Genomic DNA, 16984 nt, shown 5'->3' on the forward strand with positions numbered 1-16984 from the left:
CTAAGTTAGCTGGCTGTAGCTACATATTTAGCAAACAGCGTGCATGACAGCGGTATCAATCTTTTCATTTAAATATTAGCAACAAATCTAATATGAAAGTGTCAACATTTTCTTTTAAACCCGCAACAACTGTTTTTTTTTTTTCTTCCCACTCGGGGGCAGCAGAAACAAGCTGTGAACACAACATTGACATATAATCATCTTAAGTTGATATGGTGACCTTGTTAGCAAACAGCTGCACATCCAGCTGCAGAGCAACATAAGAATTCATTTTGGGTTGTGTATCTGGCCACCTGGCCAATGTAAATCCAATATTCACTTTCATTTAGCTCTGTGTAAATACCAACCCCTGAGAGAAATGTTATTTGCCTCTTAAGCTGTTAACTGCTTCACTATGTTATTAGTCATGAGCTAGTTGCTAACTGTGTCTGCCATCTAATGCTGAGCAGGTTGTGTAGAAGAGCTTTTTTTTTTTTTTCTTTTTGCTGAAAACAGCTGCTATGAGAGCAGTAAGAGAAACACTGTCACATCATTTTCACATTGTCATTTTATAAGTTGTCAGTATAAAAATATAAATTATAACTCCCTTAAGATTTAACCACAAGTTAAGGCTCAAACACCACATGACAGGATGAAAGTGCAGTTTGATCAAGATGACAACAAAACTAGTCCTTAGCTATTGAACAGAAGAGGTTGTAGAGGACATCGTCACATAACAACTGCAATAAAATACTGGGTACAACAACTGTGTAAGATCTCAGCAATGAGGTTATTTCCTTAAAACATACTTGTACTATAAATGATCACGAGTTTGTACAGACACAATCACAGACACAGTCACAGTTGAAGCTGGGAGAGAAATAGTTTGCACTGCTCCAGACTGTAAGACACCAGTTATAACTCAGTGAGACAGAACTGAGAGCAGATTTGTGCAGAGATATTAATAAGTCGTAGTCGATATGAGTTTTAAAAGTTTTTCATTTTCTACACCACACTGGTACACTATTATAAAAACATATCTGATAATATCTTAAAAATTGTCAAGCTCTCAATCATTTTGTGGTCCCATTCATGATTTCATTAAAATCTAAAGAAAATGCCAAAGAGAGGAACGGAAAATGTGTTTTGAGTCAAGAAAGAGCAAGAAGCCCTTGCACCTAAATGACAAGCGTGTGAAACTAAAACTACTTACAGTGATGGAAAGTTTGTCTTCATGGTAAAAAGTAATAGGCTAATTGTGGACTTGCGGTCTGTTACTCCATCTTTGGTATTCAGTGCCATGCCAGTGGTTGCTGAGTAAAAACATTGCTGGTTTTCAGCCATTTGAACAAACAACCGATGTTGATTTTCTGGTGAGGATTATCTCAAAAGAGAAAACACTAGTGAAAACAGAGGGTCTTCCAGCCCCTAAATCACTGTGTCAGACAGATTAGAATTCCTCCCTCAGAGCTTTAGCTGGTGATAAAGCCCCACAAGGCAACAAACCACAAACATTACTGACTTTTTTTTTTTTGAAAGGTTCCACTTTGACATTGACTTTTGATGCTCACAAGCAGGATTAGAGCTGCATACGTCACTGGAAAGGAATCATGTTGATTTCAGTCAGATGACACAAGTGTGTCAAAGTGGAAGCAACTTTTCACCTTGCATCATTTGCAGGGATTTGTTCATTCGCCAAACCATAACCCTAATGCATCTTTGCTTTCAGTCACACAGCGATGATGATCTAATCATGTCTTTGCACTGACTTTGAATGCAATCACACCACCTCTGAAATTTACTTTGTGCTCTGTTTGAACATGCAGTGAGTGTTTTAATAAGAACCATAAGACTGTGCGGAGCAGATCTTTCAGTACTTTTGTGGTAGTTTTGATTTTAACCATGTCATTATGTGCAACATAATACAAATGTTTCATATTTTAACGTAGTGTTATACCTAGTAGTAACTGTGCTTGTTATATACAGTATTGTACAAATGTTTCAGGTGCTTTATCCATTGCACAATACCATGAGGGAGACATCTGATCAGTCCTGAATTCATTCACTGCAGTGAGACATCCTCAAACATCAAGCCAGAGTCAAAAAGAAATATCTTCTTATTTGAGGTTTTTACTGTTTACCCCACTCTGTATGAAACTGAAATAAATGAAAACTGTTCAAGGCATTATGTATAAATGCATCCTCAGTTTACTTTTACTGCCTAAGACGTTTGCTCAGTGCTATACAAGCAGGAGGCTACTGTCAAAGGTCGAGTTTACATTGTTTTCACTGGTTCTTTTAGTCATTATTTTGTCAGTGAACACATTTTAATTCCAATATAAACAGGACCAATCCAAATGCTTTTCACATCTCAGCAATCTTGCAGTAGTCTTGTTGTAAAATCAGGAACAGAAGAAAATGCTGATGACATGACACTGGATGCTTCACTTGTTGGAAAACACTTAGTCATGTACAGCCAAAGATGAAGACACTGCAGCTCAAAATGATGTTTTTCATAATATCAGTGAGCAGTAGAGGGTGAGAAACTGAGGTATACTGAGGTAGAAAAACAAATCCCCGCATCAGACCACAGCTACTTGTCCTATAACAAATGCCCACACATCTTATTTGTTACAGGTAACAAAAAGGCAAAGGTTGAATCAGCAAAGACTTTGTAATGACTCATCTGTACTTTTTTGATGGAAACAGATCCTGACCTCTGGTCAGACAGCTGCTGTTTTTTTCCCCTTGTTTTACCCAACAGGGGGAACAGCAAATGATTCATCCACAGCCTGCAGCACTGCAGGATGTATGAAGGTTAGTGAGGAGGATTTCACCACCTGATGTGGAGACAGGGATCCTCACCATGTAGGGGATCATTTTCCCTCACCTGGTTGTCTCTCTTTCTGTCTCTGAACATAAGAGTCAGGAAGTTGTAATGTTTAAACAATGCTTAATAAATTCCTAAAACTGCTCGGCAGTTAGCAAATGCAAGCCCAACAAGAGTAAATAAATGTATTTTTATTTATTGGGGGTTGTTTTCAGCTGCACCTTTGGTGCTCTATAGAGGATTTCCTGCAGCGTGACAGTGTCTGTGGGATTGATCTACAATAAATCACAGTGCCCATGTCACCCACATCACCCATAGCTTTTGGACAGAATGGAGATCTGTAAATAGCAAGAACAATCTTTAGTAACTTATATTATATTATTATTATATTTGTTAGCAGGATAAATTCATTTTTGCTTTTGCTCTTTTCACGAAGTGTATGAACAGCAAGACAATGTTGAATTTCTACAGACTTATCTTTTAAGCGCCAAATCACATGTACCTCAACTGACAATCATCTGACACAAGGTTATAGCATTACCTCACCAGCATTATCACTGCACAGTCAAAGTAAAGTAAAACTCATCAAGTATGTTTGAACAGAGACAATCTGTGATGGCAAATGATGTGACGTGAGTTTGTGAACCATGAGGAACAAAGGATTAGACCACACTGTATTTCATAATCTCCAATCAGAGAATACTAGGCAACAGACAGAGGCAACATGGTATCGCTATACTACTGTAAAAAGGTTGAGGAGGAGGTCAACATGGACACATACTGCTGAGATTATGAGGATGCTTCATGATTAAAGGTGCTATGATCAATATTTTTATATTAACAGTGGATCACATGACAATGTGTAATGTGAAGGGGGCTGCTCATAGCAACAAATCCACTGATAATTTCCCTTTAGCTCTATAGTTACGTAAAGTGTCTGTTAGCTAATTGTTTTAGTTTCACTAAAACACTATCACCTCCTGGAAAGCAAAAACGTTTTAAATTTTTTAAATTTTTTTAACAATCCCTCTACAAATTACAATTTACACTTATACTGATATGTCTTATATTCAGCCAGAGAGTCACTACACTTTAAATCCACTTCATCAAACTTTTAAGTGGCCAAAACATACCAACACCTGATGGATGACAGATTAGAAAACACTTATAAGCTAATTTGTGGTAGTGCTTACTCTTACATATTTATCATGACATATTGATTTTACATAAACTGAAATGAATAAAATGTACTTACAACCAAAATTTCAAAATAAAGTGCCAAAATAAATGCAAAGTTTTGGTGGGAAGCTGAATCTTAAGTTAATATGTCAGACGTAATTTTAGCCCTTCCCTAAAATCTCATATGTTAACATTCAAAGCAAATAATACAGTGACGTTACATCATCTATACTCAATGTGTTAATGTTACGAACAAAGGAAATGTGATGTAGGTGGTTATAATTTGAAATAAAATGAATAACATGCATACATTAAGCACATTGAATTGGATCAATCTATATAAATGTGCACAAGATGTCAAGACCTTCTTAATCCAGCATCACCACTCTGACCTTCTCTCTCTATATTGATTAAAGTCAGTGTCTGACACACTCTTCATTCAGTGTTCAGTAATTGAAGAGCCAGGACAACACGTCAGAGGATTACTGACAATCACTGACATGGTTTATCTGTTCTGAGCCAGTTTATTAAAGCTGTACATCAGCTGAGGATACATCAGTGAAATTACCAGGAAGCAGGAATATTAAAATCCTTTATATGGCAAGAGGGCAGCTTTATATAATGCAGCGCTACTTTGCAATGAGATAATACCTGATGCACAATTACATGACTGCTCATGTCCACTACAACCCAGGCATAGGCTCAAAAGATGAATGAAATACAAACTGGACAGTTAGCTGCTCTGTTTAACCTGGACTACAATCCTGCAGCTACACACACACACACACACACGCACACACACACATACACACACATACACACACATACACAGATGTCCACTATACAGTATATCCACATCAAGGGAAACATGTTTTTGGCTGTGCTCATCATCTGCAAAAAGCAAATGTGTTGTGTTCAAATGTTGTGAGCCAGAGAAACGTGCCAGCAGGTTATTCAGTGTTAAAGGATAGGTTCACAGTTTTTCAAGCCTATCTTAAAACATTTATCAGGTGCCTATATGAGACTAAAACACTGTAATTATTCCTCCTTTATCCCTTTTCATATCAAGATCAAAATCACGCAGAACCATGAGAAGTCAGGGAATCACTAAAGTCAGTAAAATTCATTGTCTGTGGACCAAGAACCGCAGTGATGGACAGACTGACCTTGAAATGTATGTAAAAATGTGTATAATTTGGTGACACAGAGGTGTGTGCCTTTCTGCTCTCATGTAGGAAATCAATTGTCTCCTAACCCCTCAGATTTGCAGTGTGACCATTAGTTGGCTTTGACCCCTCAGGTTGGGAATCACTGTTTACAGCATGCTGGCCACTTCAATCAGTCTATGTATGTTATTGAAATAAATCAACAGTCCAACAGGATTGTTTTAACTAAATTCCCTCTCAGGCAGCAGAATAACTCCTGCTCTCCTGCTCTCAGGTGAAAGATTAATGGCTGACAGAGCAAATCAATGAATTCTACTGAAATAAATATTCCAACATGTTGGTTAATATGTTGATTTGCTGCCTGACACAGAGCAAAATGAAAAATATCATAATTTTACTTTTGACAGAGGCTAACAGCCTCTATGACGGCATGACTAGGCACACTGTTTATGTTTGTTTTTATTTCTTTGTTCTCTGTGAAATACTGTTGTATTTTTATATTATCCAGATAGTGTGTGCTTTTATTCATTTACATATACATTCCTAATACTGTCTGTGTTTTTATTTGATTGTAATCATCAATGAAATAATTTAATGATCTCATTTTTCTGTGAGGCTCTTTGGTCAGCATCTTGTTTTTAAATGTGCCCTATAAATAAATTGACTTGTCTTTGTGCTAAGCAACAATATGCAAATACATGCAGCACTTGCTGTATCAGAGAACAGGGATAAAGAGCTGAGCTCTGTCTGACGGTTAAAAAAATCCACCTGCTAGCACCTCTGAAGCTCACTGATCAACTTGTTTTATCTCATTTGTTTAATCCTTACAAAAACCAAAGTGTAAAACTTACTTTTGGTTTTACATTGGATTTTGTGCTGGACAATTTCTTGCCTGGGTCCGTTTTTGTAAAGATTAAAGAAACAACATATAATGTGTTAATTAGTGAGCTTTAGAAGAATTGCTTGTTGAATTTGATTACTACCGGACAGAGCTAGGCCAGCTGCTTCCCCCTTTTTTCAGTCTTTATGCTAAACTAACCTAACATTATCCTGGCTGTAGCTTTGTTTTTAACACACAGATGTGAGTGTGGTGTCAGTCTTCCCATCTAACCGTTAGCAAGAGTGCAAAAAAGCTTTACAGTTAGTCAGATAGGAATGCACCTCCCACCCTTTCTGACACAACTATAGCCCGCTCAAATGGATTTAATCTGCTTGCCAGATGTCGTTAGCTCATCTGCTGGTGTTTGAATCTGAATCAATTTGTCTGATTGCCCATACGTTAATGCAGTGTCCACTGCAATTTCACTGAGAGAGAAGGGCCACCTGACACATTTGCACAGAAGGGTGAATGATGCACAGACAAAACCTCCTTCTCCTCATGATGCAGATTCTTTGTCTTTGCCAGTTTCACTGGCGTAGGTTAAAGAACAAAAACATCACCTGCCACAATATTATCACATCATTAGTATCAACCACGACAACAGAAACAGTGGCATCATTGTGATGATTGTATTGTAATAAACAGTACAAAACTAATCAGGGAAACAACAGCAGTTACTGAAAGCTCAAACATCTCAGCATGGATTGGATTATGAGCCACTGTTCATTTTGCATCTCTTGGTCTCTAGGGTAAGTCTCCAGGAAATGAATGCAAGTCTATGCAATTTTCCCAAAAGCGACAAAAGAAAGGGGGTGTGTGTGTGTGTGTGTGTGTGTGTGTGTGTGTGTGTGTGTGTGTGTGTGTGTGTGTGTGTGTGTGTGTGTGTGTGTGTGTGTGTGTGTGTGTGTGTGTGTGTGTGTGTGTGTGTGTGTACCTCCAACTAAGGTTTAATATCTCAGTCTAAATAGCCCCAAGAGGGCAATTCCAGACCATCTGCCCCCAGAGCTCATACCTACTGGCCAAAATAAGGACACAGACCACGAATAGCATCATCTGAACTCCTGCTGCCGCCTGCATGAACAAACATTTAAAATAAATACCTAAAACATACAAACACACGCCGCCAAAAATTTTACATTGAGATGACCTTTGTTTATCTCCGGCACCAGATCATACAAACATTATTTTAGTAGCTACAGCTCCATTGTAAACCATATGACACTACAGTACTGTGAAGATAGATTGAGTATGTGGTTTCTACTGTTTCACCCACCTTTTACTGTATGTTTAATCGAGTTGACATGCTCAGGTTGACTGAATACCAAATAAAAGTCTGGACAGTATGGACAAGTCAAAATATTCATATGATTAATTTTATATGATGATTTCTCTGTTGGTTTGATTAACTTTATCCAGCTTCACTATAGTTGTGTGGATGCACTGATGTCAAGACGTGTAATTCAGAACTTCATGTACAGTGAGTCTTATTAGGGATGTTACAGAAATTGCAGTTTTGTTATCAACCTGTATGCGTCACTCTATCCTAATTCTCCATGTTGATGTCAATGCATCACATCATTTGTGCAAATTCCTCAGCTGCACATTCAGGCCGCCAATCTCCTCTTCTTAGATCTGGTCACAGGGGAGGCCACTGAACTACACTGAACACACGGAACCAATTGGAGATAACCTTTGCTTTGCGACATTGTGTATTATCATGCTGGAAGTAGACATTTATATATAATAGCAAATTGTGGCCATAAATGGTTGCACATGTTCAGGAACAATACTTAGATAGGCTGAAGTATTTCAACCATGACTGACTGGCATTAAGGGGCCCAAAGTGTTCCAAGAAAACATTCCCCTCACCATTACACCACCAGTCGGGACTGTTGACACAAGGCAGGTTGGGTCCATGGATTCGTTCTTTTGATGCCAAAATCTCACCACTCTAAGTAAACTGTAGAGACTGTTATGTGTGAAAATCTCCGAAGATCAGCAGTTTCAGAAATGCACCAAGCTTCAACACCAACAATCATGCCAAGGTTAAAGTCACTGAGATCACAATGTTTGATGTGGACATTGATGAAGCTCCTGACCTATAGCTGCATGATTTTATCCACTGCACTGATGCCACATGATTGGCTGACTGCCTGAATAAGCAGGTGCACAGGTGTTTCCCGTAAAGTCCTGTGAGTGGTTGTACTTACTTTACTCAACTACATTTATTTGACTGCTCTTGTCAAATTTTATAGCAACACAATTAGAAAACCTTATCTAACTTATCTATCAAGTTGCAAAATGTTCCTACTAAATATATTTGCAAAACTTCTACTTCTACTTTTCCTACAATATCTGCTCTTGCAACAAATATCCACTCGTATCCACTTGGATCAAGGTTGTGATCTTGGTTCAATATTAAAGTCAAAAGTACAGCCTGAGCAATACAGGACTAGCAGATATTGATATTGATTATTGAGAGTTAAAAAAAATGATAATGAAATATTGGCTGATATTAATTTCTTCTCTTAAATTTGTTTTTTGTACAACATTTATGAGCTAAATATGTACTGAGCGGGACTTTTACTTACAGAGATTGACACTGATATGAAAATAAAAGGGGAAATAATTTACTGTTTTAAACAGAAAACAAAATGAACTTAAATGTTTGTAGGCGCAAACCTGCACCCTGATTGAACCATTTGTGACAAATCCATTTTTTCCACGGTCACTCCTGTTGAAATTATTGATTAGAACACATCTGTTTTTATCGCCAGTGAACAGTGTGCAGCCTCCAGGGATCTCACAAATCTGTCATTCCTTGCCCTCTATTTTAAAACAGGCAGGAATATTATAAGATTGTATTTCTTTCTATATGATGCCAGCCTGGCTGATCATCGGTATTTTCTTGTGTTCTGTGTGCTCTATTCATATTGTGTTCACACTCCAGCGTGCATTCACTTACACCCCAAATGCCACCTCGTTATTCATCCCTGTGGTGTGATGCAGCTCAAATTGTGACCTTTTGCCTCATGCAACCATACTGTGCGTCAGGGGTGTAGTGCAGTTAATCCAGAATTTTCTCTTTTAGCGTCATGATTGTGTGTTTTTTATTGACATCTCAAGGTCTGGATCAAGATGTAGGCCAGTGTTAGTGTCGATTTTTCTTGGCTCAAATACAGTATGTGTACATGTTACCACGACTCAAAAAAACGTACCCTAATGCCCCGCACAAAAAGACAGACTACCACTGAGTTCAAGGTCGCATGGACACAAATTCTCCTCTAATGGGATTTTCATGGTAGATAAAGCATATTAATTATGAGTTTGTCTTGTTATTGCACTCAAACAATGCAGTGACAGTAAAACTGGTTGGACACCAGCAATTCAGTTAACAGTAGCATCCACTGCTGGCAACATTCCCGAGTAGCTTAACTGATGTTGTCACGTCCGCCATTTTGTAAAATATGTAACTCACTTTCTAAATGCCCATGTTAAACCATTATTTGTACATTTTAATCTTTCATTTTATTATTTTGTCACTGTTGTTTGTAATTTCATACATTAAATTCGTTTTCTCATCAGTACTAACCATAGTTGGTGTTGAAGGCTAATGTGTTGCTAATATGACGCACTGTTAACTGTTAATTTAGAAACAACACAATTTTCCTCTTACAAACTAAAAGTCGCTTAAGGTAGCTAGCTAGTGCTTTTTGCTATATTTCGGTCTCTTCTATTCCTGATGTGTAGCCTAATCGCTATGATCGACTTTGATGTGTTTTAGCCGATGCTCTTTTCACAATTGCTTCCAAAAAACTTCAAAGACCGACTGCTGTGTTCAACCTTTAATCGGAGTACTTTTGGCGCGCTGCACAGCTGTGCGCATGCAATGTGAGGAAGGGAAAAGTGTATTGTTTGGTTTAACCTTCACAGTTTCCTCTCGTTGAGACATTTTTTCATCTTTCACCTGGGACATTTGTTGGAAAAGCACAACTGGTGACTAATTCAGCTGAACTGAGCTGAATTTGGCTCCGCATTGCACATGTTGCTTTAATAGAACATAGTATTAATGCCATTCATGTTATTTCAACATTGACAAATCAGAATGTCTGCTGTAAAAAAGGCTGTGCTTTGAATGTGTTCATGGTTAGTCTTTGCAAACAAACAAACCAACCCACAAGCAAACAAACAAAGTAGAAATAAGTAAAAAATCTAACAAAAAAAAAAAAATCTAACAAAAAACAACAACATTTCACCATCTCACTAGAGGCTAAAATGACAACTCTCTCACACTTCTACTTCGGATGTGTAACATAATCCACTGTGGAATTATCATTAAGTAGATGGAAGTGTAGAGTTTTTTGTTTAATTAGTACCAGACATATTTATATATATATATAACCTAAATGCATCATTTATAATTATTTGAACTAGCATAAGAGCTACAGTATGTGAATCTACTGTTATTAGTTTATGAATATTACTCATGAAAACAGACTACAACTCCATCATCATTAAACCCACACAACTATAACATTTTGTGCCTGTGGACTGCCTGCCAGTTACTGTACACTTCCCCTTGAGAAGGTGTGAATATGTCCAAGCAGTTATTTGTTGATGAACAACTCTTAGAGAATGCAGGGGGGTTGCTGCATTTCCACTCAATATAATGTTTCTGTCCTTGTAATCCAATTTTCTGGGGGGGGGGGGGGGGGGGGGGGGGGGGGGGGGAATAGGGGGGAAATAGGGGGGGAAATAGTCCTCCAGTGACAGAAAAGTTTTTGTCCTCCACATGTGTGGATTCCCAAATGCATCCTATTCTGCGATGTGTTAGCTGAAAGAACATCTACTTAATCTGCTTACGGCATGGATGGATTTCAGAGTTTACCCTGTTGAATGTGTGTTCAAACACAAACAAACTGAAAAAAAACATTTGCAAGAGCAAGGCTTGCAACTAATGATTTTTGCTATTGATTAATTAGCAAGCTTTATCGATTCTTTATCGATCATTGTATTTTTTTGTCTACAAAATGCACACAAAAAAAGTGGGAAAAAAATGCCTGTGATGATATCTTCAATGTGCTTGTCCTGTCTGACTGACATTGAAATAAAGATATTCAATTAATTGTCATATATGACAAAGAAAAATCTTCACCAGTAAGAAGTCATGAAAACAATTGCAAGGTAAACAGATCGTTTTTTTTTTTTTTTTTTTTGCTGCATTATAAACATCATCCAAGACATATGCATGATTGGGCACACTCAGACTGTGTGTCCACACAACAGACACACACACACACACACACACACACACACACTGACCATTATAAAAGGCAGATTCTGCCCCAGGGTGAGATGTTCTTGATGGGGACAGACATGAATGAGTTTGAGAATGATGCTCTGCAGGGCTGCACTCAGCCCTCTATAAACCTTTTTTTTGTCGAGTGCTGAAAGTGTTTGACATAACCGTATGAATCTACCGGCACAGGATGAACCTCTGGCAGACCAACACTCTTACTGCACCAAGATGCCATATTCATCCATCGCTTGACCAAAAGCATGGAAAAATCAGCAGTGAACCAGAGGAAATGTGGAAAAAGTCTGAACTGGTTGCGCAGATGGGGGTTGAAATATGCAACCCCAGGAACCCATCCACTAGCTGTTTCCATTCTCACAACATGTGGAGCATCAATATTTGAGTGAAACCAACCTTAGTAATACTCAAACATTAAACCAACACTGAGAGAGTTTCCTCTGCCCACCTCTGTCTTTCTAAGTTCCTAGAACTCACACAAACAAAGCAGATGAAACAACTCATCATTTATCCCTGCATCCCTAAAATGACATCATCCAGTTTCCCTAACTTTGCCTAACTCACATGTGTGAGTTCACACGTTCAGCACCCATGCTGACACTTGTATGCAAACGCAAATTGACACACCCACATCCACACACTGCCACGCACACTGACACACGCTCCTCTCTCATCGGTCTGCGGCAGGGTTTTGTCACTCACCCTGGCTATTGGGCCCCCCCTCTCCCTCCTCGCAGTCCGTCATGTTGTTCAGCATCCTCTCTCCTCCTCAGGCTGTGCACACGGAGCACAGCTCGAGCTTGTTGCTGAGAAAAAAGCTCAGAGTAGGCTGGAGCCAACGACGAGATGTCCTTAACTTCTGCTTCCCGATGTCTCTTTCCTCTTCCCTTTGGTAGCTCAATTAAAAAAAAAAAAAAAAAAGCAGTAAAGTATCCTCTCTCTCTCACTAGTCTTGTCTGCTGCGTGATTCCCTCTGTCTCTCTTCAGGAGGAGGATGGAGAGACTGAGAGCGGCTGCAGGGGAGAGTTGATGATGGTGCTCGGTGTCACTCACATGCACGCTCTCGGTCTCTGTGTGCCACTCGCCCCCCAGTCAGTTTAAGCCTGATGACTACATTCATCATGTATTCAGAAGGTATTATCCCTCTCTTACTCCCACCCTTCCTCCCTCCCTCTTTCTCTCCCTCACGCATGTTCATCATCCATCTCATCATGGGAGCGGGATGGATGAAGAGGAATCGAGAGACAGAGGGGACGCACGTCAGATGACAAATACTGCCTCCTGAGATTAAGCATCTCCTTTGATGTTCTTTTCAGATGGAAGATGAGATTCCATTTCATTACTGTGTATTCATCCCTCTTTTGTTATTTTTCCCCCACCCTGCTTCACTCTTTTATATTTTCCTGCATGGTCATGGCCCATTATCTGTAGGAGGGCTGCAGGCTGTACTTGTATAACTCTATGAACTTAAAATGCAAACCACACACACACTGGTTTGTCAGCATACTTTTGGTCTCCTGGATGAGTTTTCTTTTCATTTCAAATCTTAATCTAAATTTTTAAAAACTAAAAGACAAGCACTTGGCTGTTGCTTTGAGTGAATTTGTATGCACTAGTGGGAAAGCTATCATAGCAGTGTTGTTCCCTTTTAGGGTTTCATCTCTAAATTTTGTAGACTCCAGTTAAAGGGAGAAAAAGAGGTTACAAAAAAAGAAAGGAAAATCAACCTTGCATTAAAAGGTTGTGTCAAATGACCTACACTTTAATTTCTACTGACATTTCTGTCAATTTGAAACATCACAGTGTTTAAACAAGACCTAACCTTTCTGGCTTTCTGACTAGCTATCAATAACTTGTAATTATCGCACAAGAGGTCACTGAAAGGACCCAGAGCTCCAGTCAAATTGCAATTTGTGAGGAAGGAAGCCTCACACAGCTGAGGACAGGTGATTTAATGAATAGAAAAGACAGATTGTGAGAGGAGAAGATGAATGAGAGGCAACAAAAAAAAAAAAAGAGGATGAGGTAGAGCTGGTTGATGGAGGAAAAGGGGACGAAGCAGGGAGAAGATTGAGGGAGTAAAGTGAGGAGAGGCTAGAGGAGGAGATGAGGCAATTATAGAAAAAGATGAGGAATTATACATACAGGTGGCTGTGAGAGACTAAAAACTGCACACACATGGATTACACATTCTTATGTGGTGTGTGTATCATCCCGTACTGAAGTTTAGAGAGAATCACTAATCCACACCACCTGCCAAGTGATAAAGATAGCATGGCCAAAAACACAACAGGCATTTAATGGATGAAAGGAGAGAGAGGGAGAGAGGGAGAGAAAAAAGCTTTTTTCAAACCATTAGTATTTCTATGCTTGACATTATGTCACAGTGACCTGTGTGCCCATGATCTCAGAGTTTTGGCAGATGTTCAGAGAGACTTTATCCTGACTGACTGAAACCAGCTACAGACTCCATCATCATGCTCACTCATGTCACATCGTGGTGCTCAGGCCTGTCAGATATTTTAAATATCCTAGCCCCGCTGTAATCACCATAGGACACAAGAGAAAAGTGTCATGACATTTGAGTGACAGGAAGCCGAAGGAGGATAAAGGAATGCTAAAGTGGGGAAGGAGAACTGTGCTGAAATTGGTCAGTAGATTGAAGCTTGGATATGGTGAAAGAGTGGGTCACGATAGAGAGAAGCCATTTATGAATATAATGGGGGCATTTTAGGCTATGATAATCTTACATTCAACAGAAGACAGATGAGGACGTTAGACAGCATGCTAGACATGAAATTAAGGATTTGCATAAGGTGGGTAAAGGAGAAGATCAGAATTACCAACACCACAAAGTTTTCTTTTCCATACTGCAAAAACTCCTGCTTTACAGAACAAGCTGTTTCACTTTATTCATGTTTATTTATCTATAAAACTCATTTTGATCATGCTTTATTTTATGGGTGTGCAAATTCCAGTTTATTTTTCAAATAATCACCTAAAGAACAATATAATTTGGTACATATTACAGGTAAAATAGAGTGTGATCACCTGATAAACTTATAGTTATTTTTAAACGGCAAGCCAACACATACTGAGACTTTTATTTATTCAGACAACAAATATACAGTTAAGCAAAGTGAGGAGTAATGTCTTCAATGGAAATCCATCTGGAAGTCGATAAAAACCCAACACAATTAATTAAACTACCAAATAATACAGTCTCAGAACTTTTTCTCTATTTTTCCTGTATTAGTACCAAACTGCATGATTCTTCTTGGAAATTGTTAGGAAAGAGCATCCCTGTAAAATGAAGCCACACCTAAAACTGTAATCTTATATCTCATGCTTTCTGCTCTATAAACCTGGCCCCTATTTAACTATTATCACCTAAAAAACATCAAAAATTTATATTTCACTTGCTTTACCTCTTGTTTAAGACCATTCTCAATAATAATCCCCTAAATACTTGTAACTGATTTAAGTGTGTTTGTGTCATTTCATTTCTGAGTGTACCTGTTAAGAGGGTGTTGCTGGAAACAAAGAGCATGCATACTATGAATATTAATTAATTAATTAATTAATCATTTCTAGACGTGATGGACAGCTTCATTAAAAAGGTGATATTATGTGAGTGTTATTGTGTAAATGAATGAAACTTTGAGTTTAGTCCCTGCACTATATGTTGCATATACATCCAGTATGCGTGCGGTCTAACTCACCATTTCCCTGCCCTGTCAGTGAGAGTGGGCTGTTGGCTGGGCTTTGATTGGCAGAGAGCCTGAGAGCCATCTTCATCTGAGCAAAGCGGCTTTAGCTCTTAACCCATGAGCACCTCCCTCCCTCCCACCCCCCCCGACTGCCTGCTGTGGCACATGTGGCTCTGGATACTAGAGTTTACAAACTCATTCACACCTCTGTTGGTATACAAAAGCATGCAAACGCAAGCCGCACACATGTATGTTACCTACAAAGAAAAGAACAAGCACACAGAGGCACTTGCATGCGCACAGACACAAACACACTGGAGTGGACTTTCTGATGCTCTAATCCTGCAGATTAAGGCCATGGAGCGATGGGCTGAAATCCACTTTTTCTTTTTCCTGATCAAGCAGAGGGCCTGCTCTGCTGCTCCTCCGTCCTTATTCACCTATTCATCTGTAAAACTTTCACACCAGCCGTTGACACAAGGAAACAGAAAACAGACCAGTTTGATCAGTGCAGTTGGCTCCAATTAGATCTGCGCTTTATTCAGTTTTGTTAAACACCAGTTTGACCCGTCATATAGTCTAGTATGGTTTGAATTCACCAGAAGTAAATGATCTGTTGATTCACAGCAAATTTCTAGAGCACAGTTTATGCCATATAATGTGTAAAAGTGAAAAGTGAATTTTATTTTTGGCCACATTAGCTGTGTGGTTCCGTCTCTTCATTCCCATCATGAACATCATCATCAGTGACCAGTTTAAACCTTTGCTTTGCAGTTTAAACCTGCTTTGTCATTACTGGCAACACTGTCCCGGGAGATTTAAGATTTAACACTGATATGGGGCTCTGGGAGCGGTCGGGAGGAAGGATGAGAGAAAGAGCTGTTCTGAATTTGTCTCCAAGCTGGACTCTGCCAGGAAATGCGAAGGCAGAAATGATCCCTGGTCCTGCCCGCTAAGCTATGTGTCTGTCATCACTCACATTCAACAACAGGGGGAGAGATATTTACAGTATATGCCCCTCCTGACCCCACCACCTGCCAAGCACCCATTCTCCCTTCCCCACAACCCTAAAAGCGCCATCGGGGGAGCATTCAGGCATGGCCATCATTTTAGACTTGGCTGCATTTCACAGAGGTGTGGATAAATAACTTCACCTGATTCCTTTATCCTGTTATAAGTAGGTTTTTTTTTTTTTTTTTTTTTTACCTTAAAGGAATAGTTTGTCATTTTTTGCTTTTTCACCACGTATCTTCTAACCTTTTTGAGGCTGTCATCATCTTTGTTGTGTACAATTACCATGGTACACTGGTGTGTTTCTTACAGTGGCCCCTAAGAGCTCAACACACTGCAACTCAAGAGAACACAGGCAAATAGACAAACACAAATTCAGAAAACATCTTCATCAATTTGACAATAAAATATTATGGAAATACCTACGACAAAACTAAATGCACAAACGTCCTATAAATACTCACAACACAACCAAATACACACTCACAACACTAAAATACTGACAACTTTGTCAGTTTGTTTTTCAGCATGTGTTGTCAAGTTGATGAAGGATGTGTTTTGATTATTTGCATGTGTTTTCTTGAGTTGCAGTGTGTTGAGCTCTGAGGTCCACATCAGTTGAAAGGTCAGTGGAAAAAAACAAAAGCACAGGTTCCTCGACAGTAATATATGAGTCTCCTCAGTAAATCCAGATGGTGTTTCCACCACTCGCTGTTATTCCTGCTCATCTAGCATTGCCTGAGCTACTTAACTTCTCCACTGCTGAGCAGCAAATCCTTCAGAAGCGGGCTTCACTTAATGTTCAGTGTCTGGGTTTCGTTTGAAAGGAGAAGCTGAATTTCCAGATGACATTTATTTATTTACATAGTGAACATCTAGAGGACAATTAAGTTGGCCGCTGACATCACACTAATC

General features: G+C 39.1%; 1 protein-coding gene across 1 annotated transcript in view; it reads right to left on the minus strand.

Moving 5' to 3' along the window:
- The window catches only part of slc12a5b (solute carrier family 12 member 5b), a 39689-nt gene extending 27244 nt beyond the window's left edge, over positions 1 to 12445 (minus strand). Inside the window, exon 1 of the mRNA XM_071476555.1 lies at positions 12051 to 12445. Within this exon, the coding sequence (XP_071332656.1) occupies positions 12051 to 12105 (55 nt within the window). The 5' untranslated portion in view covers positions 12106 to 12445. The remainder of the gene's footprint in view (positions 1 to 12050) is intronic.
- Between the last annotated feature and the right edge of the window lie 4539 nt (positions 12446 to 16984).

Source organism: Trachinotus anak, unplaced genomic scaffold (genome assembly GCF_046630095.1).
Source record: "Trachinotus anak isolate AG129_WGS33_773 ecotype Australia unplaced genomic scaffold, CSIRO_AGI_Tana_v1 ptg000004l, whole genome shotgun sequence".
Classification (NCBI taxonomy): domain Eukaryota; kingdom Metazoa; phylum Chordata; class Actinopteri; order Carangiformes; family Carangidae; genus Trachinotus; species Trachinotus anak.